General features: G+C 42.7%; 1 protein-coding gene across 1 annotated transcript in view; it reads left to right on the forward strand.

The window, feature by feature from the left end:
• The first annotated feature begins 63 nt into the window (after window positions 1-63).
• The window catches only part of itsn1 (intersectin 1 (SH3 domain protein)), a 53,676-nt gene continuing 27,784 nt past the window's right edge, over window positions 64-25,955 (forward strand). Inside the window, exons 1-19 of the mRNA XM_083988449.1 lie at window positions 64-226; window positions 8,726-8,785; window positions 9,980-10,072; window positions 11,103-11,166; window positions 11,325-11,485; window positions 12,223-12,408; window positions 12,693-12,771; window positions 13,194-13,294; window positions 13,381-13,444; window positions 13,579-13,716; window positions 14,488-14,576; window positions 14,666-14,805; window positions 15,069-15,191; window positions 15,533-15,682; window positions 16,447-16,587; window positions 16,695-16,782; window positions 17,509-17,648; window positions 24,134-24,303; window positions 24,397-24,677. Coding sequence (XP_083844575.1) covers window positions 8,758-8,785; window positions 9,980-10,072; window positions 11,103-11,166; window positions 11,325-11,485; window positions 12,223-12,408; window positions 12,693-12,771; window positions 13,194-13,294; window positions 13,381-13,444; window positions 13,579-13,716; window positions 14,488-14,576; window positions 14,666-14,805; window positions 15,069-15,191; window positions 15,533-15,682; window positions 16,447-16,587; window positions 16,695-16,782; window positions 17,509-17,648; window positions 24,134-24,303; window positions 24,397-24,677 — 2,236 coding nt within the window. The 5' untranslated portion in view covers window positions 64-226; window positions 8,726-8,757. The remainder of the gene's footprint in view (window positions 227-8,725; window positions 8,786-9,979; window positions 10,073-11,102; window positions 11,167-11,324; window positions 11,486-12,222; window positions 12,409-12,692; window positions 12,772-13,193; window positions 13,295-13,380; window positions 13,445-13,578; window positions 13,717-14,487; window positions 14,577-14,665; window positions 14,806-15,068; window positions 15,192-15,532; window positions 15,683-16,446; window positions 16,588-16,694; window positions 16,783-17,508; window positions 17,649-24,133; window positions 24,304-24,396; window positions 24,678-25,955) is intronic.

A 25,955-nucleotide genomic window follows, 5' to 3' on the forward strand; every position in this document is an offset into this window, starting at 1 on the left:
GACATCTCGCGATACTTCAGCAGCGTTACCCCCCATTTTCCAGCTGTCCCTCACTCACTCACAGTCGGTCGGTCGGTCGGGATTTCGGAACCACAGGAGAACCACCGGAAAAGGTTTTTTTTTTTTTGGTGATAAAAACTGGGGGGAAACACCACGTTATATGGCCACATAAACACACGACGAGCTACTTTTATCCAGTATTTCACCATGGAGGCCGAACTATGAGGTAAGAGGAAACAGTGTTGTGTGAAAAAAGACGTTAGCTTCTCACTGGTTAGCCTAGCATGCTAACTAGCTTACGTTGATATTGGCGTTAGCGCGGCTTGTTGGTTTTTTATTTATTTTTTGTTACCGGGTGGAGCTCATTAATGTTCGCTTCCAACTGTCCTGTGAAGCTGTTTTATAGCGGCTGCTTGGTTTCGCTTTGTGTAACCAGACCTGAGATGACCAGAAATTGACAGCCGATAAAAAAAAACCCAGCTCCTATTAACAGCTAGCTAATGTTAAATCACTGCATCTGCACTGACTGTGACCTGTCGTTATTAACACAGACCGGTTTGTGATTTGCCTGTGGTTAACCTTACAGCCTTGTTAGTAGCTGAGACTGAAAAAATGATGAATCAACAAGGTCGCTGACATCCACAGGGCTCCAGGCTAACATTTTTTTTTTTACTAGGAGGAGCACAGTGGCCCCATAACTTAACGTTAATCAAAAAATTTGGGAGTGCAAGCAGGACAATTCAAGGCTGCACAATACATCGACTTGCAAAACAAATATTCACATTTCCTTTTAATTCATGATCCTCACACACATTGCTCTGACAGTTGTAATGACAGATTAGCGATTCTGTGAGTCGCCCCTTTCACGTTTCATCACAAGAAACCCAGCACATTTACTGGTTGCACATGTGCAAGTAAAAGGAAAAATGTACATGCACTGCCTCTAATTTTAGGGGCAAAATGTCCCCATTTAGGGGCAGACTGGAGCCCTGATCAGGCCACTTGCACGGTGGGTGGTGAAGGTGGAGGATCACTGGCGCGAGCTAACGTGAAGCCACTGTGGTGATGATGGTCACACAGCTGTCCACCCCCCACAAAACAAAACACAACAATATGTGTTAAAAAAAAGGCCAGTTGTCCTTGAACGAGGTACTTCATTAGAAGAAGATTGATTGATGGCAGGAAGTGATAGTGAACTGTCACACACACACACACACACACACACACACACACACACACACACACACACACACACACACACACACACACACACCGACCCGTCCCTTTAAGTAAAGTTAGCTCACTCATCCTGCTTGAGGTTGAGATGAACTTTTTTGGGAGGGTTGACATAAGTTACAGCAAGGATTGATAGTCAGGTTTCCATGGTAACGCGGATGCTTGTTTACTTACTTACAGGTAGTTCCTGCAGATGATGATGATGACACTATGCCCCGGTGTGTTAAAGCGCACACTGTCTATTTGTTTGATTGTTTGACTGTCCTGTTGTTAGAAAAAATACTCAGCAGTGCCTTTGGTCCAGCTTGATTTTATGATTTTATGACTATATTGTTTTAAAACGCCAACATTTCCCTCTAAACTTGGAGACTTGTTTGCTTGCATCAGCTGTTTTTCATGAACACCTCCCATAGATTAAAGTCTATGCTATGAAATGTGTGAAAATACCAAAAGCAAATGCACTCAATGCAACTATGATATATTCAGATCATTAGATTACTGTTGTTATTGTTCACACATAAATGTAGAAGCAGGATTTTACTGCTGTAGTTGGTTGAGATGAAGATAATGTACCGTAACTTGTTCTAAGACTGTAATTACTTTTCATTAGTGATGATGAATTTGCTGCTGATTGAGTGAAATTGAGAGTGATTTGTGGAAGTGTACAGTATATATTAGTCCAAACAATTGGAAAATAATAACCAAACATTGTAGTAGCTATTGCTGTCAGTTAAATGTTGGTTGGTAACAAAAGTGCATATTTTTCCTGTGTGAGATATAGTGAATTTGAAGGGTAGTGTGATATAATCCTTTAAAAACAAAGCATTCAAGAGTTCTGTTGGTTTTTGTCAATTTTTATTTTTTTCTATGCACAACCTTGTCCTCATGTTGAAAGTGGTGAAAAGCAAAAAGTTGTATTGTTGCAAATAAACTACTGACATAAAGAGACAGACTTGATGTGAGTGGGCTGCTGTGTGTTGCAGTGTTTCACAACTAACTGTGCTCTTGTAGGCTGAAGGTTTAATTTCAACCATGATGTTGTATTTGCTTGGTCTTCTCTGTTTGTTTAGCCGCCTCAGTGGCTTTTGTACCTAAACAGAGTTACTGACCCCATGTGTGCATCTGTACATGTGGGTAACCTCCACCTGTATGTTGCTTCATGATTGTCCTCCTACTCAACCAGCTTAAAGTGTTAAGTGTGTGTGACACATCCCACATTTTACACTAATTAAGTTCTGTCTATAAATGATGTTTTAAGTGTCGGAGGTTTAACAGAATTTACACAACAAAGTCAGTTCAGTACTTCACCTGTCAGCTGTAAACAAGGTTCAGTCAGGGTTCAGTTCAGCTCCAGGAAGGTGACTTTGTGTTGCTGCCGCTGCTGCTGCTTGAAAACGACCTATGAATCAGGACGACATAATACAGTTTGTTCTTCTAACGTATCCCACCCAGGCAGTGACTGTGTTCAACACACTGTTTATTCCACTCTTCAGAGAGGAGGAGGCCACAATTCATTACTTTATTCACGGGCAACAAAAGTGCTGTGTGTTATTAAACAGGTTTAAACAAGCCACATTGATCAGGCAGCCAAACCAAAGCATAGACTTATAGTAACATAAAAAGGAAAAACCTCTCATGTAAAGTCAGCTATATCATTTTTAAAGAGGATTTAGCAAATTGAATTTAAGGGTCACTGATCCGATGTGACCACTGGGGCCACTCCAGGTTTTTTTTTATTTTTTATTATTTCACATGATTAGGGCCGACTCTTAGTAGTTGATGTGTTCACTGACAGCAGCAGAAATGTAAAGCTGGCGTGTGATTTTTTTTACTCCTTCCCGGCAACAATCAGGTCTGAGCAGCACTATAAAAAAAAAAGCTTTTTGGATAATGACATCATCAGGATGACATTGGCTTTTTGCCTGATTTTTATAGTTTCATTCCTTTTTTTTGGACACTTGCATCATGAATAGACAGTTTTACTCCTGCAGGCGTGTCCAGTCCAGGCTGGAGGAAAAAGAAACCCACACTGTGAATTTCATCTGTCCTGGCATTTTGTACTTGTAGTATCGGAGCTGAAGATGATGACTCCATCATGATGATGATGATGACCCCTAAAAATTTAAGACAGCGCTTATTACTTACAGTTGTGTTTGTTAAGATCCCAGTGCTGGTTTTTTACAGTATGATAGTGCTGCTAACGTTAGGAGCGATGGGAGGAGGAGGGAGGGAGCCTGAGGGAAGGATGGAGTGATGCAGGAGGAGCTCATGGAGAGACTGCAGTGGTAATCCTCCCATGTGTGTGTGTCTGTGTGTGTATGCGGTGTGCGAGTGGGGGGTCCTGTCATCTCTCAGGCCTCACCTCTTGACAGCAGCATGATAATAATGTCAGAGTGTATGGTGGTGGTGGTGGAGAAAGAAAGAAGAAAGAAGCTCAGGGGTCAGTGTCAGAGTGGGTGTGTCTTTAGTGTGGGAGTGAGAAACAGGCACACTATGGAGAGGTGTGTGTGTGTGTGTGTGTTAACTGCAAATGCCCGTGTGTGTGGGAGTATGTAGAGTGTGTGAGATTGCTGATGTGAAGAGGCTGCAGTTATTTAGCACCAGCACCATCATGGTTTAACCATCCACACAAGATACAGTCTGGGGTTGCAGCCGATTATTAATATCAGTTAATAATAATAATGATAATATGTTGATTTTTTTCTTTAAATCATTTGATCTATCATTTGACTGTTTATTATTAGTTTATTATAGATCTCCTTATAAATATACACATACTTGCATCCTGAACCAAGCAAGCCAACTGGGTCATGCCTTAATAAAGCAGCAACAACAACCACAAACAACAACACATCAAACTAAACTTGGAAGAAAAGGAGAGGATATAAAGATACATAAAAATAAACTATAACCTTAGTATTCATTTCCTACCATTCATGTTATTTATTGATTAATTGACCTATATTTTTTGCTCTGTGTCGAACCAGAACAACAGGAGGGATCAGCCTCAGGTGTGTGAGGATTTAGGGTTTTTTTTTAGTCGCTGACACACACTGACTGAGCTGAATTAAAAAGGTCATTTTTTTGGCATATATCTGGCGTTTCTGGACCCCGTGTTGATTTTTTCGGTGTTTTTCCTTATTCAGTAGTCGAGATGATGTCATGTTGTTGAGACATACAAGGACACAGTGGGCTGAAAGCACACAAAAAGAAAAAGAAAAAAGCAAACGCTGCCAGAGCCAATAGTTCGCTTTTTGTTAGACAGATGGAAATCTAACTAAGGAGAAACTAACTGCAACAGAAACACACAACCCTAAACGATCTCTGAGGCATTATAAGAATATTTAGAGTTTGTGTGTGTGTTGTGTAGTTTTTCCCAAATTCATTCATGGAAGTCAGGGAAGAGGAATGTCGGAGGGGTCAGCAGGAAAAGGAGGGGGGAGGGATGAAGAGAGCAGAGAGTCTGAACCCTAATCTGCATCATGTTATGAAGCTGCCTCGACTCTGTGTGTGTCTATGTGTGTCTGTGTATGTGTGTGTGTTTATGCGAGGGGGGCTTAAACAGGCATCTGCCACAAGCCTTGATAACAGACCGACACTCTAGTTACATCCCAATGCTCTAATTATCCAGACTAATCCCACAAATACAATACAATAACATGTACAGACAGAAGCATAAAATCCTCAACGACGCCGACCACAAAGGAAACAAAGAAGGTTTAATGTGTTTTATTTTTGCTTTCATCAATAGTTCATGAGAGGTGATAATCAAACACGGCGTGAATCCTGTCAGTAGTTGTAGTGTTTCCATTAACCCTCCATTAGAAATGCTCAAAACCTAAATATTGCAATAAAAAACAGTAATGGAAACACCTATGTTTCGAAAAATCCTCTCAAATATCGCCAAAACATTGTTACGCTCTCATGTGGTGGATTTTTAGATGTGTCAATATCAAAGTGTATCTCAAAAGTGTAATGGAAGCACTTTTTTTCGCATTCCAGGTCTAATAAGATGATGATGATCCCGTTTTCCTTCACTCTCCACCTTCTGTTTCAAGTTGTCTCATCACGTCGCCTCAGTTGGTAATGGCCACAGTTGCTAAATCACTAAATGTTTAGAACGTCCGTCTTCCTTAAAATTGAGTCTCACGGGTTGTGATTTTATGACACACTTTGTACCGTTTCCACCCAACCGTGTTATTTAAATACAACTTGGGCGTGTGAGGTTCAGTCTGATAAGAACTCAGGCGGCGTCACACAATAAGATGTCTGTCTGTGTGAATAACCAAACAATAGTTCCTTCAGTAACACTTTAATTTAGAGGCCGTAATTTAATTACGTGATAATGTCTAGAAATAGCCAAGAAATAACAATTAATAGCGTAGTAATATCAAGAAATAGCCTAGAAGTAACAGTCAGTTTCATAGTAATGTCATGTATTTCATAAAGGCAACACATGCTTTTCATGTTTTCTACGCAAGCAATCATTATTTCTTGGCTATATTTCTCGACATTACTATGAATGACGCAATTACCGTAACTGTTATTTCTTAAATTAAAGGGTTACCGACCGTTCCTTCTGTGACAGTCGTGAGACTATCCACAAGTTTCCGAACGTCATCTATGGTCAAAACTGGCTTCCGGTTTGCCGGTTTGGTGGAATTTTACGTTTACGTTTCCATGGTTTTCAGGCGTTGTCATAGTTGCGGTAAACGCATGGATCTATTAACGCTGGCTTTTAACACAGATGTCAATTTGTGTGATATCCACTGTTAAAAGCTGCTGCGATGATCCATGCGTTTTACCGATTTTCATTGGGGGAAAAAAAAATTAAAATCCATGCATTTACCGCGGCTACTGAAACCATGGAAACGTAAACATAACATTCCAAAACCGGCAAAACAGGCTACGTTTTTGACGTTCGGAAAAAGGTGGATAGGCTTTACAAGAATTACTGCTAATTCACAAAACACCTTTCAATGGAAACACCTGTAAATAGCAATTGATACAGCTTTTATTTTGTGAAAAACTGTAATGGAAACCCAGCTAGTGACAAATGTTAATACTGAAATCTGTTAAATCAGGTGTCACACTGGGATTTGCAAAGTCAAAATCAATAATATCAACTTTTAAACCTGATAATCTGATTAGATAGTGAAAGTGATTCTCTTTCCAATAACCTGCTGCTGCAGCTTCACCTCAGGATATCAATACTCTGTGCTGCTGCTGCTGCTGCTGCTGCGTTTGATGCTCTCCAGCTACGACCAGCTGTTTGTTATCTCCTGTGAGTTGTGGCTACGCTGATGCGCTTGAACAGAGCCAGCCAGATGATAACAAGTTTGATTCCCACACCCCACCCACCCCCAAACCCCATTACAAGTTTAGTTTCACTTCTACTGTATGTGTTCAAGTGCTTCAGCTTTCTCTGAATAAGTGGCAGCCATGAAAGTGTGTGTGTGTGTGTGTGTGTGTGTGTTTGCGTAGGGTGGGCTTTGTTCCTCTGACCTAGTTAAGCTGGTTACTTTGTCCTCCCACTCTGATGATAATGGGATACACACACACACACACACACAGACTGTGCTGCACTCTTAAAAAGGCCAAGGACAATTTTCAACTGAAGAAATCGTCTCGGTGAACACACACATCCACAGCGACGACGTGTCGGTAATCGTAGCTGGAACGAGACGATCGAACGACTAAAATCCACCCACCTCCATTTATATTGTGAGTCTGAGAAGTGTGTGTGTGTATCTGTACCTCATCAACTGGTGCTACATCATTGCTAGATGTTTAACCACAAAAATGGCATTTGGCCGTAGTTAGGAAGCTGAATGTTTGTTTATTTAACGCTTGGAAGGAAGTCAGCAACCCACACACTCTCTCACGCATCCTCATTAAGTCCTTGTCTTTTGCAAATGTGTGTCAAATCATTATTGTGGGTTTGTGTGCCGGTCACAGAGATGCAGAGGAAGGAGGGAGGGAGGGAGGCCGGTCTGGATCTGATTAACATACCTCTATTAGGACAGAGGTATGTCCCACATGTGGATGTGTTGTTGTTGTGAGGGTGAAGGACACTGCTTTATGTCATATTTTAAAATGTTTATAATCAGAACATTAAAGGGGAACTTTGCAGGATTTTTAAAATCTTAACTCTGCTACATTTGCACCTTAATTTGCCAGCTTCAGAGTACTAGTCCTGGTTAAATCAATGACTTGTAACTTGTTCCAGGGAGAATGGAGGCTCTCTGCCTTCCACCTAGCGTCTCTTGGCTGAAAACCAACTTCGACCCGGTGTCCCAGCTCTCGTCTCTGCGGCACCGCCATGCAAACGCACCCTGTAACCCGTAATCTCATGTTTATGACAGATAAGACTACACATATACACATGGTACAGTAACATGGTATATGATAAATAACGTTATCTACTGCTCTATTGATTGATTTCTTGCCGGCTTTGTTGAAAACAAACGCCCATGGAGGAGAGGAGGGTTAGCAACACTTACATAAGATTGAATATCACATTGTAGCTTCTGTCACTCACAACAGTAAATTCTTTGATTTATAATTAGTTTGTAAACATTGCCTTTTCTTTTTTTGGTGTCTTTTAGTTTGTAACTTTGCAGTTTGTGTTGCCTAAGAAATGCTGACTCTGAAAAGACTCCAGTGGAGCTTTTTCTTTATGGGCCAGTAGTAGAAACCTGGTTGTTGACTGTGGTCAGCTCCCAGAGCGAGAAATGTGTGTAAATGAGCAGAGTGAGTACTGCTCAGGCGGCCTGCCCTGCATAAATAGAGGGTTCGCTGCCCTGTTGACATGCACAAGCACAAGCACAAGCAGCATGGCTGACTGACCGACACACGGTCCAGTTTCCTGTGGTCTGGGTTACTGGTCTGAACGCTGGGTGGGCGGGCGACAGCAGCAGCAGCAGAGTGATGCAGATTTATTCATGTGGACTGAATCAAAATGCATGATTGCAAAGTGTGTTTATTTGCTTTATACTGCATCAAATCAAACTTTCAAGGTGCGTAAAACCCATAATCTTTGTTACTCAGGCTCACTGGGCTGGAGACTAAATGGAAATTCACAACTTCAGCAGCAGCAGCAGAAAGACAGGACAGGACAGCAGAGTGGAAAATTAACTCCAGATTTGTGCTGGAAAGTCTTTTTTTTTCTTCCCCTCTGGCTGAGTTTGTCTACAGTATCAGCAGCAGCACCTTTGGCAGGTGACCAGACATTATTCGGCCCCTTTAACGTTGCTGTTAAGCATCCAGTTGGATTTCCGACCTTGCAAAAAGACAAACGACAACCCCCCCACACCTTCTGCTGCATGCATTTTCTGTGGCTCACCAGTTAAACGCTCTTTAGTTGAAGTGGTGATTTACATTACTGCATTATTGAGCAGATAAATAATTATCAGCGAGGAGGAGGAATTTGGGATGGATGATACAAACCAGATTAACTCTTATGTCTTTTTCTCAATGTGTGTTCCAGGTGTTGTGTAGCTGCAGAAGACTGAGTGAACCATGGCACAGTTCCCCACCGCATTCACAGGTCAGTATCAGTGTGTGTGTGTGTGTGACGGACATGAGCGAGACCTCTCAGGGTTGTCCATCAGGAGTCCTCAGTGTTGTTGTAATATTCATAACGAGTCCATTAGAAGTGAATCCACAGCTTCTCATACATCTATTCAGTCTTGCAGCTACATCAGGAGAGAATAAAGGCCCTGAATGAAATCATATGATAAATAAATATCATCAAAAGGGGTAACAAATCAGTTGTCTCCCAAAATAGGTTCAGCCATAAGTCAAAAAACACCATGCATCCATCCATGTGAAGACGGATGGATCTGGTTACTCTCAGGGAAACAGTCGCCAAAACTGGTATGAAATCGAGCCTGGAGGCAGACTGATAGATCTCCCATCAGGACGAGGACAAACAGATGGAGACAAAGACAAACCGACTCCAAATGCTTTAAAAAAAAAAACACTACCACATGAGACTTCTAACATATTGTGCATTTGTCTCTGGGCTGAACGAGGACTAGACTCTGTTAATCTGTACTACATAATGCAAGAGAGTCAAATGAGGTCGAATTGTAAACGAAATCCGAGAAAATATGGATGACGATAAAACAAAGGCTCCATCGCCAGGAGCTGATTCTTCTGCAACTGGAAGATCCAGGGTTAGGAAAGCAGCAGCACGCCTTCCCACCACAACACAACGCAACGGTTAACAAAGGGAAATGATGTTTCTGTCAGCAGTAATGACTCAGCGTGATTCACTAAACATGTAAATTGCCAGTAAATGGGTACAGGATGGAGCTGTCAGCTGGAACTAAAAGGGAAACCGCGGCGCTGATTAGCTCGATTCCTCGAAGAACTCTGGTCTGAGATTCAATTTATTTATTTGGTTGAGGGGCAAAAAAAAGCAGCATTATCACGATCAGAGCAGAGAGGCAGCAGCACTGGTGATTGTGAAAGTGAAGCAGCTCATCGGATCCCCACATTGATAGAGTCAAGTCATCCTCACTCTTCTTCCTCACCGGTCTCTTAACTGATGCTCTGTCTTCAGTGTTACTTCATAGGAAACCCTCCTAACAGGAACTGAAAGTCATGACTGATGCATTCCTCTAATGCCTCTGTCTCCGCCTGCGTTTGTCTTGGCCCTGAAGTTTGATATCTAATCTGTGTGTCTGTCTGTGTGTGTGTGTGTGTGTGTGTGTGTTTGTTTTGGTGGGTGTGATAGGTCCAGATGTGTTCCTGATCTCGGTGGACGAGAGAGCCAAACATGATCAGCAGTTTCTCGGCCTCTCTCCGACTGCCGGGGGTTACATCACAGGTAACAGCCTCTCTCCTTCTCAGTGTTACACTTTCTGCATCCGCCAATATTACAGTATGTCAGGTTCCAGTCAGTGAACCATAGAGAGATAGATAAATAGATAGATAGACATGACATCAAGATGTACTGCAGAAAGAAATAATGTTTACATTAGGCCACAATAAAAACAAATAGAAATACCGTAATAAAAACTAACCAGGTTAGAAAAAAACAGTTGATAAATATGACATAAATAGGTATATATGTACAAAAAATAAGAAAATAAAAACATTGTGTTGCGTATTGCAGGCTTTATGTTTGTGTAGCCTGCAGTTTGTCAGGGCCTGTTATTCCTCTGAGTGGATTAGAAGGAAGTGCCATAACAACTGTGTGTCCGTGGTGTCTGCAGCTGTGCATGTGCACATCTGTAAGGGGAGTTTAATTGGCTCTCTGGAAGTCCACAGCAAAATCTGCGTCAGGCTCCTTGTGGACTCGATGAACTGTGGATGTGGACAGTCCTCAGCACTCATGGACTTAAAGAGGAACTTTGCAGGATTTTTAGCTTAACTCTGCTACATTTTTACCCTAATGAAACAGCTCCAGAGTCCTAGTGCTGGTTAAATAAATGAGTGGTAACTAGTTCCAGGGAGAATGGAGGCTCTCTGCCTTCCCCCTAGTGTCTTTTGGCTGAAAACCAACCTTGTAAGATCAGAGCCTCCGACCCGGTGTCCCAGCTCTCATCTCTGTGGCCATAACCCGTAATCTCTTGTTTGTAACAGATAAGACTACACAAATATACACATTTCAACATGGTATATGATAAATAACGTTATCCGCCGCTCCATGGATTGATTTCTCGCCGGCCTCGCTGAAAACAAATGCACATGGAGGAGAGGAGGGTTAGCAACACAGAGGAGGGGAGACCGGACTTGCTTAGTTCCCCTTTAATGAGCACATTCCTAGGATATCTGCATGTGCAATAAAGCTAAAGACCTGCTGACATTGCTGTGACCTCACATCCTGTTCCTGTTCCTGTCCGTCTGTCCGTCAGGTGACCAGGCCAGGAACTTCTTCCTCCAGTCAGGACTGCCCCCTCCCATCCTGGCCCAGATCTGGTGAGTCACGTATCCAGAAGGAGCTCTGCGACAACGACGAGCTCACACAGGGCTAATTAACACTCAGACGTCGGGTCGACTCGTCCCTTTCTGTATTATTTAGTAGTTTTATTCCTGGACTCTGGTGAAGTCATCATCTGTTCTCTGTGCTCCGTCAGGGCTCTGGCCGACATGAACAGCGACGGCCGTATGGACATCCATGAGTTCTCTATTGCCATGAAACTCATCAAGCTGAAACTGCAGGGTCACCCTCTGCCCCCCGCGCTGCCTCCCAGTATGAAACAACCCCCGCTGCCTTTACCCCCACAGACCGGCTTTGGTGAGATAATCACACTTTGACTTCTGTTTCTGCATTTAGAATAGAAACTTTATTTGTCTGAAACCAAAGGGGAACAGAAATTTGTCTCAACACCACCTTTACACACACAAGATGTTAAAAGAGACCTAAAAAATACACAAAAGGAAAAAAAAAGTACAAACAAAACACAACTCTGCCCACTTACCTAAAATGAGGGAATACATTAGCTCCATGAAATGCTTCTTTATAAAAGAAAAACAGATATTCTAAAACATATTACACTTGTAGTTGTGATTGAATTAAACATTTTTAGTTTTTATATTTCCTCTGCTGCAGTGCTGCTGATTGTTTTGTGGCACTGCTGCTTACAGATAATACACAGGAAGCACGGCAAACAGTTTAATGTCATAACATAGATGTAATCAGTGTGTGTGTGTGTGGTTTATGTCTCTCAGTCTTGCCGGCCTTGAAGAAAAGGCTCTGGTGCGACTGTACCGCTGAAAGGCTGCTGATGTGTCTGATAAGGATGAGTCACTCTGACTTTTCCAGAGGTCACCTCCTTTTTATTGCACAAGTGCCGATCAGTTGATAAGTTATAACGCGAGCACAGTGTAAAACAACGACGGTTGTCGCTCTGGAACCTTATTTAGTATAAATATCAGATGTCTAATTCATCAGCAGAGAGTTGGTGTCTGTTGTTTTCTCCTAGATAACGTTGCAGTCTGATAATCACATGCTGTGCATCTGTTTATCTCCAGGCATGCCCCCCATGGCTTCCATCTCGGCTTCTCTACCAGGCGTGCCCCCGCTCCCCCTGCCCCCTCTCCCTGTCGGGGTGTCGCCCCCCCTGGTCTCGTCCGCCCCGCCGCCCCTCCCCCAGCCCATTGCCAACGGAGCCCCTCCCACAGGCATGATGCAGCCCATCTCAGGCTTCTCCCACCCAGGTAACACAACAGCAGCAGCAGCAGCGGTGGTGGTGGTGAAATGTTTGTACAGCAACAGCAGTGGGTGGGCAAAGGTCTCAGTTTTAAGCCCCTGTTTACACTGAATGCACACATTCATGTTTACACTGTAGACAGTCAGATGATGGATTATGGGAAAAGTTAAGTTAGGGAGTTTTTGTAGAGACAATAAATCTGTTGAAAGAAGATGAACTGCTTTAAAAAAATGTGCACACCTACAGTATGTCTACAGCCTGAGACTAAAACCTCATCCCCGTCTCTCTCAGCTCCATCTGTCAACAAGTCTTCATCGTTTAATCGCTCCAGTACCAAGTTGCAGAAAGGCTCGTCCTTTGAAGCTGCTAGGTAAGTCACGTTGTTTGTAAAGCACTCTGATTTCACCTCACCTCAGGGCTGGGCGGTAGGACCAAACTTTCATATCACGTTTTTTTTCCTCGTTATTTAACCTTTTTTTTGTTTTTTTCATGCAAGACTGAGCCTTTCCACATTTTCCTCTAATGAGAAAATAATTACTGCAGCAGATCGGCTTTAAAAAGCTCATTCTACTATCATAAGGACTGCATAGTGTCCTGCTGGTCTCTCTCTCTCTTTCAATTCAATTCAAATTCACTTTATTGGCTATAATGTCACAAAGACTATGTTGCCAAAGCATAAAGAATCAATGAAACAATACAAAAATATACCGTCGAGCCCTTCCTCACCCTGTGGTAATTCATGGACGTGTCTCTTCATTACTTCTTCTTTTTTTCTCTTGTCACCTGTCCCAGCAGTCAGCCCCCCCCTGATTGGGCCGTTCCTCAGTCCTCGAGGCTGAAGTACAGACAGCTTTTTAACTCCCATGACAAGATGATGAGTGGACACCTCACTGGTACGTACGCACACACAAAACATAATTTATGATAGTTTTATTTCTCACTTTTGTTCGAGCGTTTAAAATGTGTGCACTTGTTCCAGGTCCCCAGGCTCGCACAATCCTGATGCAGTCCAGTCTTCCTCAGACCCAGCTGGCCACAATATGGTCAGTACATTGAATTACAGCTCGGAAATTCAATCATTTAATCCATATCAAAAGAGAAGACACATTTCAAAGACGTCGGTGCTTCAGTAGGAATTTGATCCATCTTTTTTTTTTTTTTTGGTCCTCTTCATCAGGAGTCTGTCAGATATCGACCAGGACGGAAAGCTAACAGCGGAGGAGTTCATCTTGGCCATGCACCTCATCGATATGGCCATGTCAGGGTTGCCGCTGCCCCCCATATTGCCACCAGATTACATCCCACCCACATTCAGGTGAACACTGCAACCAAGCCCCACATTAACCAACTTAATTTCAGCAGCAGTTGCTAGGTTGATGTTTTATCTCGGGATGTACCGAATCCTGATTTTCAGGGTTCTGCCGAATACCGAATCCTACTCCCATCATCGGCCCATACAGTAAACAAGTTATAAATGCAGTAAACATCACACAGTGTGTTTTTTATCCTGTAAAAAACAATGGGCAATAACTTTCACCACTATTTTGCATTTAAACAGAATTAAAGTTCACACTCAGGCTTTAGTATTTTTTACCAAAAAGCGAAATTATTTCTAGTTACTTATGCCATGTTTATGTTGAAATAACAGCAGTTTTTTGGTTTAAAATTTCCACGATAGTGATGCTAATTTCCATTAGCCTCTCTATGATGTTTTCCATTATATCTTAGCATCAAGCTAACAGAGTTTATATTTCGTTTGTGATAATGACAGTGATGCTGGCTGTGCTGAAAGTGCTCTGAACTTTGTCGTTCAGGGAGGGCAGAATATCGTTCGTAAACCTTCCCATAATCATTGGGACAACATTATTATGATGCTCTAAGGTTCAGCAGAAAACAAACCTCATCAAAAAGCCCAAAATTCAGCCGAATTCGAAACCAAATCCTGGATTTGGTACATCCCTAGTTCTATCTTTTAGTTTAGTTTTTTGTTTGTTTTTTTATAATAAACATTATAGAAATTATAAATGGCAATATGAACATATCAAACAAGTGGGTACTGATGATTAGTATTGTCTGTGTGTTGAAGGCGTGTGCGAAGCGACAGTGTTCAGTCGGACCAGAAGAGCGTCCCGGAGGAGGTGGAGGAGGAGACTGAGAGCAGTCAGAAGCTTCCAGGTTTGTTCCTTTACAAAACTTACTGGACTCCATCTTTGTCGTAGCCGCTTCACATTGTTTTTACATTAACTCCTGTTGTTTGTACGTAGTGACATTTGAGGACAAGAAGAGGGAGAACTTTGAGCGAGGAAACCTGGAGCTGGAGAAGAGACGTCAGGCTCTGCAGGAGCAGCAGAGGAAAGAACAGGAGAGACTGGCTGCTCTGGAGAGAGAGGAGCTGGAGAGAAAGGTAGAAAACGGCTTCTTCTTTTCCACACTGTGCGTTAGCAATTTGAATTTATTGTAGTTTATTGGTTGTAATGAGGCCGTAACGTTTCTACTGCGATAGTAGCCACAGTGCTGTCACTGTACAGGCCATAATCTCCCATGTCTGTTCGTTGATTTGAATTTATTGCAAGTGTTAGAACTGGTAGGAACTGAAAGTGAATTATGGTGACCTATAACTTAATAATAAAGCCGTTCGTTCTGTTTTTTTTTTTTTTTTTTTTCCAGGAACGTGAACGTCTGGAGCAGGAGAGGAGGCGACAACATGAATTAGAAAAGCAGCTGGAGAGACAGAGGGAGATGGAGAGGCAGCGAGAGGAGGAGAGACGCAAGGAGATCGAGAGGAGAGAGGTAAGAAGAGAGAGGAGGAAACCATTCCCACGTATCTGCGTCTTTAATTGAGGAGTCGCGGCCGAGCTGACGTCCAGCTGCTGCAGACGTGTAATTACATCTGTTGCAGAAAACAGAAAACTTGAGAGGCCTGTCTCTGCTCACCACCTCCTCCTCCCCTTTTACATCCCAGCTCATTTACACTCCTGCAGCAGATGCAGCCTGTTTTGTATAACGGAGTGTGATATCAGCATATAATGTGATGTGATGTAATATCTGACCTTCCAGTTCTTTGAAGTCTAATATCCTGTTGTGAAAATAAACAGAACATCTTTATGTGTGTTTGTGTTTCATCTGTCCAGGCTGCGAAGCGTGAATTAGAGCGCCAGCGTCAACTGGAGTGGGAGCGTCAACGTCGGCAGGAGCTTCTGACTCAACGAAACCGAGAGCAGGAGAGTATCGTCCTGCTCAAAGCCAGGAAGAAGACGCTGGAGTTTGAACTGGAGGCTCTGGTAATCACACACCTAATCATCAAACAGGATATAGTCATTGTCATAGTCATTGCAGCTCCTGTATGGGAGGCGTGGCTCTGACTTGGCTCCTCAGCAGTGTAAAAGCAAACTGGTTCTTTGGAGGCACGAGAGTTGAACCAGTTAAGCATGGAACTAGCACCAGGTTATATTTTGTGGAAAAGGGGTAACCCAGTCCCTTTATAAAGCCTTAAAGTTCACAAATTCATAGCCCCTCCCCTCCACGCCAAAACCCTGCCAGTGAGTTGAAATTTTAAAAAAGAAGAAGAAAATTGAAACTGAAAAAAAAACTGACTGTGTAAAAAAAACACATCATAATACAAGAAAATATCCAAATCAAATATTGTATTTTTTAAATACCTGTGTTTAATGTTTCAATGGAACAGCTTTTTCCCCAACACCAAGTTTTATTTTCAATGCCAAAAGTTAATGTCAGTGTTCTGGCTCCATAACAACATACCAAACTGCACAGCGATCATGTCGACACAACAGCTGCTGAAGAGTTGCTGCAAACAGTGTCTAAGCTTTTACTCCAGTGTGAATGTACCTGTGCTCCGAGTCACTCACAGTTACAAAGAGCGACTCCTCAGACTGACAGAGGGCACAGATAAAAACCAAAAGTAATTAGATCGTGGCAACAGAAAGAACAGAATCAGAATCAGCTGACAACAAATTCTTTCTATCACCTAATACTGTCCACATCCAGCTGCAGAAACCTGATTTTCCTTTTCCCATTTCTCCCTCAGAACGATAAGAAGACCCAGCTGGAGGGCAAACTGAAGGATGTTCGCTTTCGTCTGTCGGCTCAGCGGAAAGAGGTGGAGCTGACCAATCAGACCAGAGAGACACGCATCGCTGAGATCACCCTGCTGCAGCAGCAGCTGCAGGTACACGCAGCAAATTAAAGCACACGCAACACGTGTCACAGCCATTTCCAAATCATGACACGAATGTGGGATATTTATTGTTCATGTTGTTGTTTTTGTTGTTTCAGGACTCCCAGCAGTGGCTCGGGAGGCTCATTCCTGACAAACAAAGTCTCAATGACCAGTTGAAGCAGGTTCAACAGAACAGCCTGCACCGTGAGTCCAACGCACTCACACATGCAACACATACTACACTTATTCTTGGCCGTTTTGTTTTTCTTCTTTGCTTTACATAAACTAACTATAGTCATATTTTCATTCACCTATTTTAATGTGCATTTTGAATTTGCGCTTCAAAAACGTCAAAAATGAGCATCAACTCCTGATTACACATCACATATTTTGTGCAAGGAGGAAGAGGTGGAAAATCTGCTGCACTGATGCAGATAAATGCGCTTTAGTGCTATGGAAACGCAATTAAGCGAACAAGTTATGCACGCAAATGATGACGTCTACCTACGTTCCCATTCTTGCAACCGTTTGCCTTCTCTGACGTCAAGCATGCACCATCTTCTTTTTTTTCTGCAGATTGGCAACCGATTCAAGAATTTGCGTTTAACTGTAATGGATGGAAACGCGTACAAATGCACATTTCTTTTTGCCACATTAATAAAAATCATCTTAGGATTTGTAAAAAAGATCAGAGTTTCTTTATTGTCATTGTATACATACCACAGAAAAGTATATATAAGCAATGAAAATATATAGAACACAGTTAAAAAAAGGGCTCAGTTAAAGCGCAAAAGTAAAATAAAATTAGAATAAATTTGCTATACAAATAGGATGGAAACATGATTTATGAGTGCTGTCTGTGACTAATTAATCTGACCTGGTGTCATGCTGTCTTTCTCTCTCTATATATATATGTGTGTGTGTGTTTAGGGGACAGTCTGTCGTCCCTGCAGAAAGCTGTAGAGCAGAAGGAGTCGAGCAGACAGCAGCTCAGAGAGCAGCTGGACGCCGTGGAGAGAGAGACGAGGGCCAAGCTGCTGGAAATAGACGCGTTCAACACCCAGCTAAAGGTAAACACGTTTTTAAAAAAAAGAAAAAAAAAAGAAAGTGACCACAACACTGATACAGGACAGAGGCCACACACCAACTGGACATGCTCTCACTAAATATAACTAAACAGTTCATGAAATAACTCAATAGAATAGATTAGATTACAGATACACGCTGCCATGACACAGCAAATTGAGCTTTGATTGATCCACTTTAAATAAAACAAGGAAAGAGTCACATATTGGACCTTTTTAATTCAAATACATCTTGATTATATATATTTACCTAGCTCACTAACACATTAATGCAATATTGTCCATGTTGAATTGAATCGGTGTTTGTGACTGTAGCTTTAAATCGTGTTGTGTCCCATCTCATCATAACCTCACCCTGAAACCAGTTGAATATAGTCAGTGTTTGTGTTGAAGGTTGTGATATTTATATCTTCACTAACTGGTGTATCTGTGTTTTGTGTCTGTGTTGATGATGTGTGTATCAATGTTTGGTCTTTTGGAGAGAGAGCTATGTGCACTGGTTCACCTGAGTGGTTTCAGGCAGGCAGCTGCTTTATGAAGCTTTCACTCTACTCAACTACTTATTGTTGAGGGAGGAAGATGGAGGGATTGTTTTTTTTTATTCATTAGTGTTGGAGCACAACAGCAGCCTGTTTTTGTTCACTACTCCACCTTTTGTCTCTCTTTACTTTATATTTTTTTCCCCGACAACAAAGAGTTAGGTCAAAGAGAGGAGGATTAGTTCCGTGGCTTGTTCCAGTGGACGAGAAGAGAGGAGAGGAAAGCAGAGCGAGAGACAAATACTAGACACAATAAATTGATTTTTCTAATCGCTAACCTAATGCAGATGGGTCTCAGATTTATTTCCTTCAGTGTGTGTGTGTGTGTGTAGACGATAACGCAACATAACACAGTGATATAGGAAAGTGTGGGGAACAAACAAAGCCAGCAGTGTCGGACTCGGGGCACCATTATTTTTTTCTTTTTCATGTCTCTCAGTGGTGCAAAAACATAAAAACAAGAGGCAAAGACCACTGAGATTTGAACCATGTTTGACTCTACTGCCCTCCGCCTTCCTTTCTACACCACCACCTCCTCCTCTCCCCGCCAAAAAAAAAAAAAAATCTTGTTGTTATCGTCACACTGCTGCTGTACCTCCTCCTCCTCTGTCCTCTGTGCCCTCTGGGACTCTTCAACACTCCTCCGCCTCCTCCTCCTCCTCCTCCTGCTGCTGCTGCTGCTTTAAACTCTGCTTGCACTCACCGCTGTCCTCCTCCTCCTCCTCCTCCTCCTCTGTGTCTTTTCATCCATTCAACCTGTATTTCCTCTCTTGCCACTTCATTTGTTTCCCTTCTTTTATATTCTTTGTTTAATCCTCATAATAAACCCTTCCTTCTATATTTTCTACTCCCTTTTTATTTTATCTCCCTACACTGGCGTTTTGCCTCCCTTGCCCATGCCAGTCTCTGTGTGAGTTCTATGCCAACCACTGTGCCAGGATAGAGGCCCTGCGACGCCAGCTTCAGGACGAGCAGAGAGGGAGACAGGTAGAGCACACTGCCACTGCTGGACTGGGGTGGTACTGCAGCTGGGATGCAATTTTTTTTTTTTTTTTGTAACATGAAATACAACTTAAGAAACAAATTAAGAGACCACTCCAAAAATGTTTCTTAATCAATCAGCTTCTCTACATGTTTGGCAGCTATTTAATTCCAATGTCTATTGAATTTCAACACCTCACTCTACGTAATGAGGCTCTGATTAGGTGATAACCCGAACCTAATCATATTTAATGAATTAAAAACAAACAAAAAAAACACTGATGCAATTTAAAAAATAGAGTTATTCCACCAATCTTAATTTCTGAACTCTTTCTAAATTAAAAAAAATAGTGTTGTGTTGTTTGAAAATGAAACACTGGGACTTTTTTTTGTCATTTTCTGCAAATAAATTCTCTAAATGACAATGTTTTTATTTCAAATTTGGGTGAAATGTTGTCAGTGGTTTATACCTTAAAACAAAAATGTTCATTTTACTCAAACAATTAAAAAATAGTAAAACCAGAGAAACTGATCATTTTGAAGTGGTCTCTTAGTTTTTCTCCAGAGTTGTAATATACCACGTTATCTGATGAGGATCACCAGTCTGTGATCGCAGACCTGGAGCGTAGAATCTGATATCTTTAGTCAGATATACGAGAAATAAAAAAGCTGTACACCCAGACTACTAACCTGTAAGCTTCAAGTACAGGTCTTCAGTCACTTTAGAAGGAATTGCCATCTTTAACACTTTCAAACCAGCACTTTTTTTTTTTTTTTTTTTTTAAATAAACGACTGGTTTGTGCAGATTTTCCTGCTTAACATGTGTTGCACACTGCGCTGCCACCGACAGGCAGCTGGATTAACTGCAGCCAGTTGAAGCTTGACTGTTACTGGTCAAGCTGTGAGTGGTGTGACTACTGACACACAGATGCTACTGACTCTTGTGTGGTGTTTAATGTCTAATCTCACAGGTCAGTGTCGGTAACGCCTCTGTCAAAGAGGCACACAGTACTAAATAACACACTAATCCAAATCCCAAAGCAAATGAATGCATTGTTATTTATATATATTGTCATTGAGATGTTTATTCGTCATATTTTGTTATGTGTCCAAAGCAAAAGTGAGAGTATATCAGCCTCATTACTGATGCAAAAACTGTAGTAAATACATAAATGAGCTCCAAGAGCGTTCAGTTTTCAGATGTTTCCCACTATCTGGTGTAGAGAGGTCTGTTAAAAGACAAGAAATCAGTTGTTGTAATCTGACAACTGGGCTGTAACGCCGACATATTACTCAACAGCGCAGTGAGTCATACGAGCCTCTCCTTCTGTGAGTCAGGGCACTTTAATCTGTGCTGAAGAAAATCACCACACACAGTGCGTCAGAGAGTGAAATATTCACCCAGTCACCCCGAAAAACAGTGAGAAACAAAATTGGAACAGAAAATCTCATTATTGAATACACAGTTACACACTTTAACTTACCCAGCAAATCATGACTGACCTAAACTGTCTGCGAGTGTCAGTTTGTGTGTGTGTGCCTCTGTCTACAGAATGGTTGACGCTCTGTGTGTGTGTGTGTGTGTGTGTGTGTGTGTGTATATACTATATCTATATATATGTGTGTGTGTGTTTCAGTGCCAGGAGCAGGGACAGCTACAGGAGTGTGTGTCAGCCGTCAGGGTGTGTCTGGCTCGGCTAGACGACGTTATACAGGTCCATACAACAACCCAGCCTCCCCCACCTGCCCTCCCTCCCTCTCTCTCTCTCCACCTGACTCTCTCTCTCTCTCTCTCTCCACCCGACTCTCTCTCTCTCTCTGTTTCATCTTCTTTATCTCTACTTCCTTCTCTTTCTTCCTCTTCTCATTCCTCCTCTGTCTTCTCTATCTCCCTCCTCCTGTTTTCCTTGTCCGGCTGGTGATAGCTTACGACTTAGCCTGCTGGTGGCTAATAGTGCTTTTGTAGTTAAAGGGATAGTTCAACATTTTGGCAAATTCGCCTATTGCCATAATCCCTATAGTCATAGCAATAGTTTCATTAACTTTAAAGCAGAAGTGAGTGATCCGGTCGTTTTCGCTAATGCTGCGTTCCAGGCAGGCTTTTGAAACCGTAAATTACAGCTTCAAGTCACAACTTACGACTTTGTAGCGTTCCAGGCAACCCACTCGTGTTTTTCCGACCTGTTTTACCGGTGAAAGTCACTATAACGGCCACTCGTAACTTCCGACCCGTGAACTCGTACCAGATCGAACTAGTACGACTTCACGGTCGGAAAAACACGAGTTACGGGCTGCCTTGAACGCACCATAACAGTCCTCGTCCCTACGTCACCACATTCACGGCGTTCCTTGGCTGCACACACAGCCCTGCATGCCGTTCTCTCTCCTCATTGGATAAAAACTGTAGGATACGATAAATGTTTTCTCCTCGGCTCAGAGCAGAGCAGAGTGACTGACAGACCCGTGTTTCGGTCCAAACACTCTATGTAAGTGATTGCTGTCGGAAGATATAACTATTTAAGACTTATATTAACACAAATATATCACTTACTTCTGCTTTAATTATCGGTGCATGTTGTTTTGAGATCGGAGGGGCAGAGATGTGAGCTGCTCAGTGAACACAATGGAAGTGAACGGTACAGGTCCCCTGTCCCTCATCAAATACACAATCCAACAACTCCAAAACGCTCTGGTGGACAAGTTGTGACCTGCACATTCACCACGCTATGAGATAATCATGTAACGTTACGAGACAGAGTTGTTTTAGAGGCGAATGCAGCCGGATCTACGTTCCAGACACGGCTGCTGGGCGGAGTGATTTCAAAAGCTTAAGTAGTTCAGAGTATTTGCTTCATGTGTCGTAATGTTACATAATTATACGTCATTATTATATAGTGTGGTGAATGTGCAGGTCACAACTTGTCCACCAGAGCGTTTTGGAGTTGTTGGATTGTGTATTTGATGAGTTAGGTGTTCACTGAGCAGCTCACGTCTCTGCCCCGCCGATCTCAAAACAACATGCGCCGATAATTAAAGGTAATGAACCTACTGCTATGACTTTAGGGATTATGGTGAGAGGAGGATCTGACTAAATGTTGAACTATCCCTTTAATGCTAAAATAGCAGCCATGCTAGATAGCAGCCATGCTAGATTAGATTATGTGACTTTACACTAGTGCTGTTGTAGCTGCTAGACTCCCTCAGTAGTCGACTCCACCGTACTCGTACTGTGATGCTGCTCCACCAGAAGATGTTTCAGCCACACAAGCAGAAGCTAGTGCTGTGGGGTGTGTGTGTGTGTGTGTGTGTGTGTGTCTAGTTTGTATGTTTGTGTGTGTGTGTGCAGGAGTGTATGGCAGGCATGGCTCTGTTGTCTGTCTCCACTTCCTGTTTCATTCAGTTGGAGTTCAGTCTCTTTCTCTCTTCTCTCTGATTTGGGTTTTTTTTTTTTTTTTTTTTTTTTTGCTTGTTCATGAACGGTTTTCCTCACGTTGGTTGTTTGGCTGAAACACGACAGCTGCCTTGCGTTGTTATAGTAACAGAGTGTGTTCTAATGGCACAGCTGGTTGTCATGACTACACAGAACTGCCTTCCCAACCCCACCACCACCACCACCACCTCCCCACCTCTCTCCATCACATCCCCTCATCCCCATCACCCATCCATCCCACCTTTTTTTTTAACTTTATGTTTATTTGTTTGTTTGTTGCTGTTTTGTTTGTTTGTTTACTTCTAACTCCTCCCGCAAACATACTGTGCCTTGTGCAAGCTCCGCCCCCCACCACCGTGTCCAAGGAAACTTGTGTTTTATTGGGCCGCCCACAACCTCCAGTAGTGACGAAGCTGCTCCCTCCCACCGACACCTCCTCCCACATTATTGATGGTTTTCTATGTGATTATGATTTAATTAATTTCTACTTAATTATAGATGAAAATACGTCACAGTTTGTTCCCTAATTAGTTGCGAGGATCACACTGAGATCTGAGGGAAAGAAAAAAAAAAGGTAAAATGAAAACAGGATGTGTTCACGCAGGCTTTGAAATTGCTTTTTTTTTTTTCCTCCTTTTTTTAATCTCTGTGTCAGAGCTGCACTGTGCACATCAGACAAAACTAGAGGGAGGAAGTACAGCAGATCCCTCGTCGTCACCCATTGGCCGCCCATTCTTCTTCTTCTTCCCTTGAGAAGTTTGCATACCTCAGTCAGTCACGACCAAAAAAATTCATAAATAAATTAAAAAATGCAGCATCAGCATCTTGAGTTTCTTTGTGACTCTCCTCCTGCTGGATGTTTTGGGGGAAGGTCGTTGTTCAGGCGCCGTTCAGCGTTTTTAGCACCTGAAACCTCTGTGTGTGTGTGTGCGTGTGTGAGAGAGGAGATCAAAAACGTTTCTACTGAGCTGTGTGACCCCGATCAAAGCGATTTATTTATTTATTTATTCCCTCTTTGCTTGCTCAAATCCTTTCAACACAACCAGACTCCCTCCGACCTCAAAGCTGCAGACAGAAATAAATACAAATAACCTTTGGTCACTGTTGTTGCTCTGGTCAGTGCACGACACCGTGACGGGTGTGAAGGGTCTTAAAGCTGCAAAGCACTGGTTTTCGACATCACAAAAAACAAAACAAAACAAAAACAACAACAATCGACCCCTCAAGCAGTTGCCACGGTAACCGGTCGGGGGGGCGTGTCATCGGGGTGGAGCTTGCCTTGATCACCTGACTAATACATACCGTACATACTCGCCGCTACTTGCTGCTGCTGTTGCTGCTGCTATTGTTGTTGTTGTTCTTGTTTGTTGTCAATGGTAACCCGTAGCAACCAGCCCCACTGACCCCCCCCTCCTCCCCTTGCCCCCCCAAACCCCCCCTCCCCCTCCCCCCTATCCCCAACACTTCCTTCTCCTCCTCCTCACCGCTGTTCCTTCCTGTATCCCACGATGCTTTGCAGGAGCTCCGGGAGATCCACAGCCGGCAGCAGCGACAGAAACAGAAGGAGATGGAGGGAGGAGACCCACACACACTGACACACGCGCACCCACACCCACACGCACACGCACACACACACTCTCGCATGCACACTCCGATCGAGAGGAAGTCGGCCGAGCTACATGAGAGCAGGTGAGATTCAAACACACACATGAAAAGTACTGTTTTTAAAAAAGTGTCAGAGGTTCATCGTCTTTCCAAATCGTTGTGTTTCTGTTTCTGTAGGTTATCGTCGGATGAAAGCGTGGCCTGGAGGGATGATGAAGCAGGAAGCTCCGCCCCCCAGGCTCCCAGCCCCGGCACGGTGTCGGCGCCGGACGCCTGGCTGAACAGAGTGACTCAGGAAGAGGAGGAGCGGAAGAGGAGAGGGATGGAGGAGGAAGAAGAGGGCCGGAAGAGAGCGGCGTCGCTGGAGGAGAAGGATGACGAGGGAAGGAGCAAGAAGGACATGCAGGATAAACTCAACAAGCTGTTCAGCCAGGCACCAGATCCCTGGGCTTCAACAGGTGTGTATGCGTGTGTGTGTGTGTGTTCGTGGTGGCGGCATGGGGAAAAAAAAAACACCAAACATTTCTACAGCTCTTTTCACACCTCTGGACTTTCTGAACTTTATTTCATGTGGGCTTAAAAACAAGATTTCACCAGAGCAGAAACACTGATTTTAAATATCCACGTCCTGGAAAACGGTTGATCACATTGAACAGAGCTCCCCACCAAGGATTTATTTTCTAAAGAAGTGCCTGAAGTGAGAAGTGAGAAGTGAGAAAACTAGAGACTTTGAGTTGATGAGTGTTTCCAGTATTGGACGGTGAGCACGAGGGTTTTCTCTGCTGAGTGACAGATAGAGGAGCAGCAGAGAGCCGTAGTGGGCCTAGTTTAAAAACATAATAATGTGATAAATTTGTCGCATGTTAGAGATTATTTCATAGATAAGTTGGAGGTGAAAACTGAACTAAACATGTTGATAAAACAAACAATGTGTGTTGCAAATGTTACATAACAGATGTGGTTGGAATGCCCTTTAGTGGATGTGGGACATAATAAGTAGAGGTCGACCGATTAATCGTTTTGGCCGATTAATCGGCGCCGATAGGACATTTTACAAACTATCGGAATCAGCGGAACTTGAACTAGAAATTCAAATCTGATTTGGGGGGAAGATTGACAGCCCTATTATCGATTAATCTGTCGGTTATGTTAACAATGAATCGATTAGTTGTTTGGTCAATAAAATGTTAAAAAATGTTGAAAATGTCAATCAGTGTTTCTCAAACCACAATATTACGTCCTCAAATCTCCCTCCACAAACCAAAGAGATACTCAGTTTATTGTCATAAAGAAACAAAGAAACCCGAAATATTCACTTTTAAGAAGCTGAAATCAGAGAACAACTACCTAAACTGATTATTTGATTATCAAAATGGTTTACAATTAATTTAATAATCGATTATTGTGCGATAAATCGATTAAAGCAGCACTAAGTAACTTTTCAACCTTCATAAAATATTTTCATAACTTTTGTGATGATACATCGACTTACAACAAGTTGAATGACACCTCTGTCGTGGTCTGAGGGGGTCTGTATCTCTTTCTCTGGCACTAAGCAGCTTTGAGGAGCATGGTAGGAACCCGGCTCTCACTTTACTTTCACTTTTGCGAGTCACAACAAGGAGGGTACAGGCAAAACAGCACTTTAGCAATGGATTATGTTTGTGTTTTCACTTTGAAATGATCCACTGGAAACAGAAACTTAGTTTTGATGTCTTCTGTTAATTTTAATGCAG

This window comes from Trachurus trachurus, assembly GCF_905171665.1.
Source record: "Trachurus trachurus genome assembly, chromosome: 15".
NCBI classification, from domain to species: domain Eukaryota; kingdom Metazoa; phylum Chordata; class Actinopteri; order Carangiformes; family Carangidae; genus Trachurus; species Trachurus trachurus.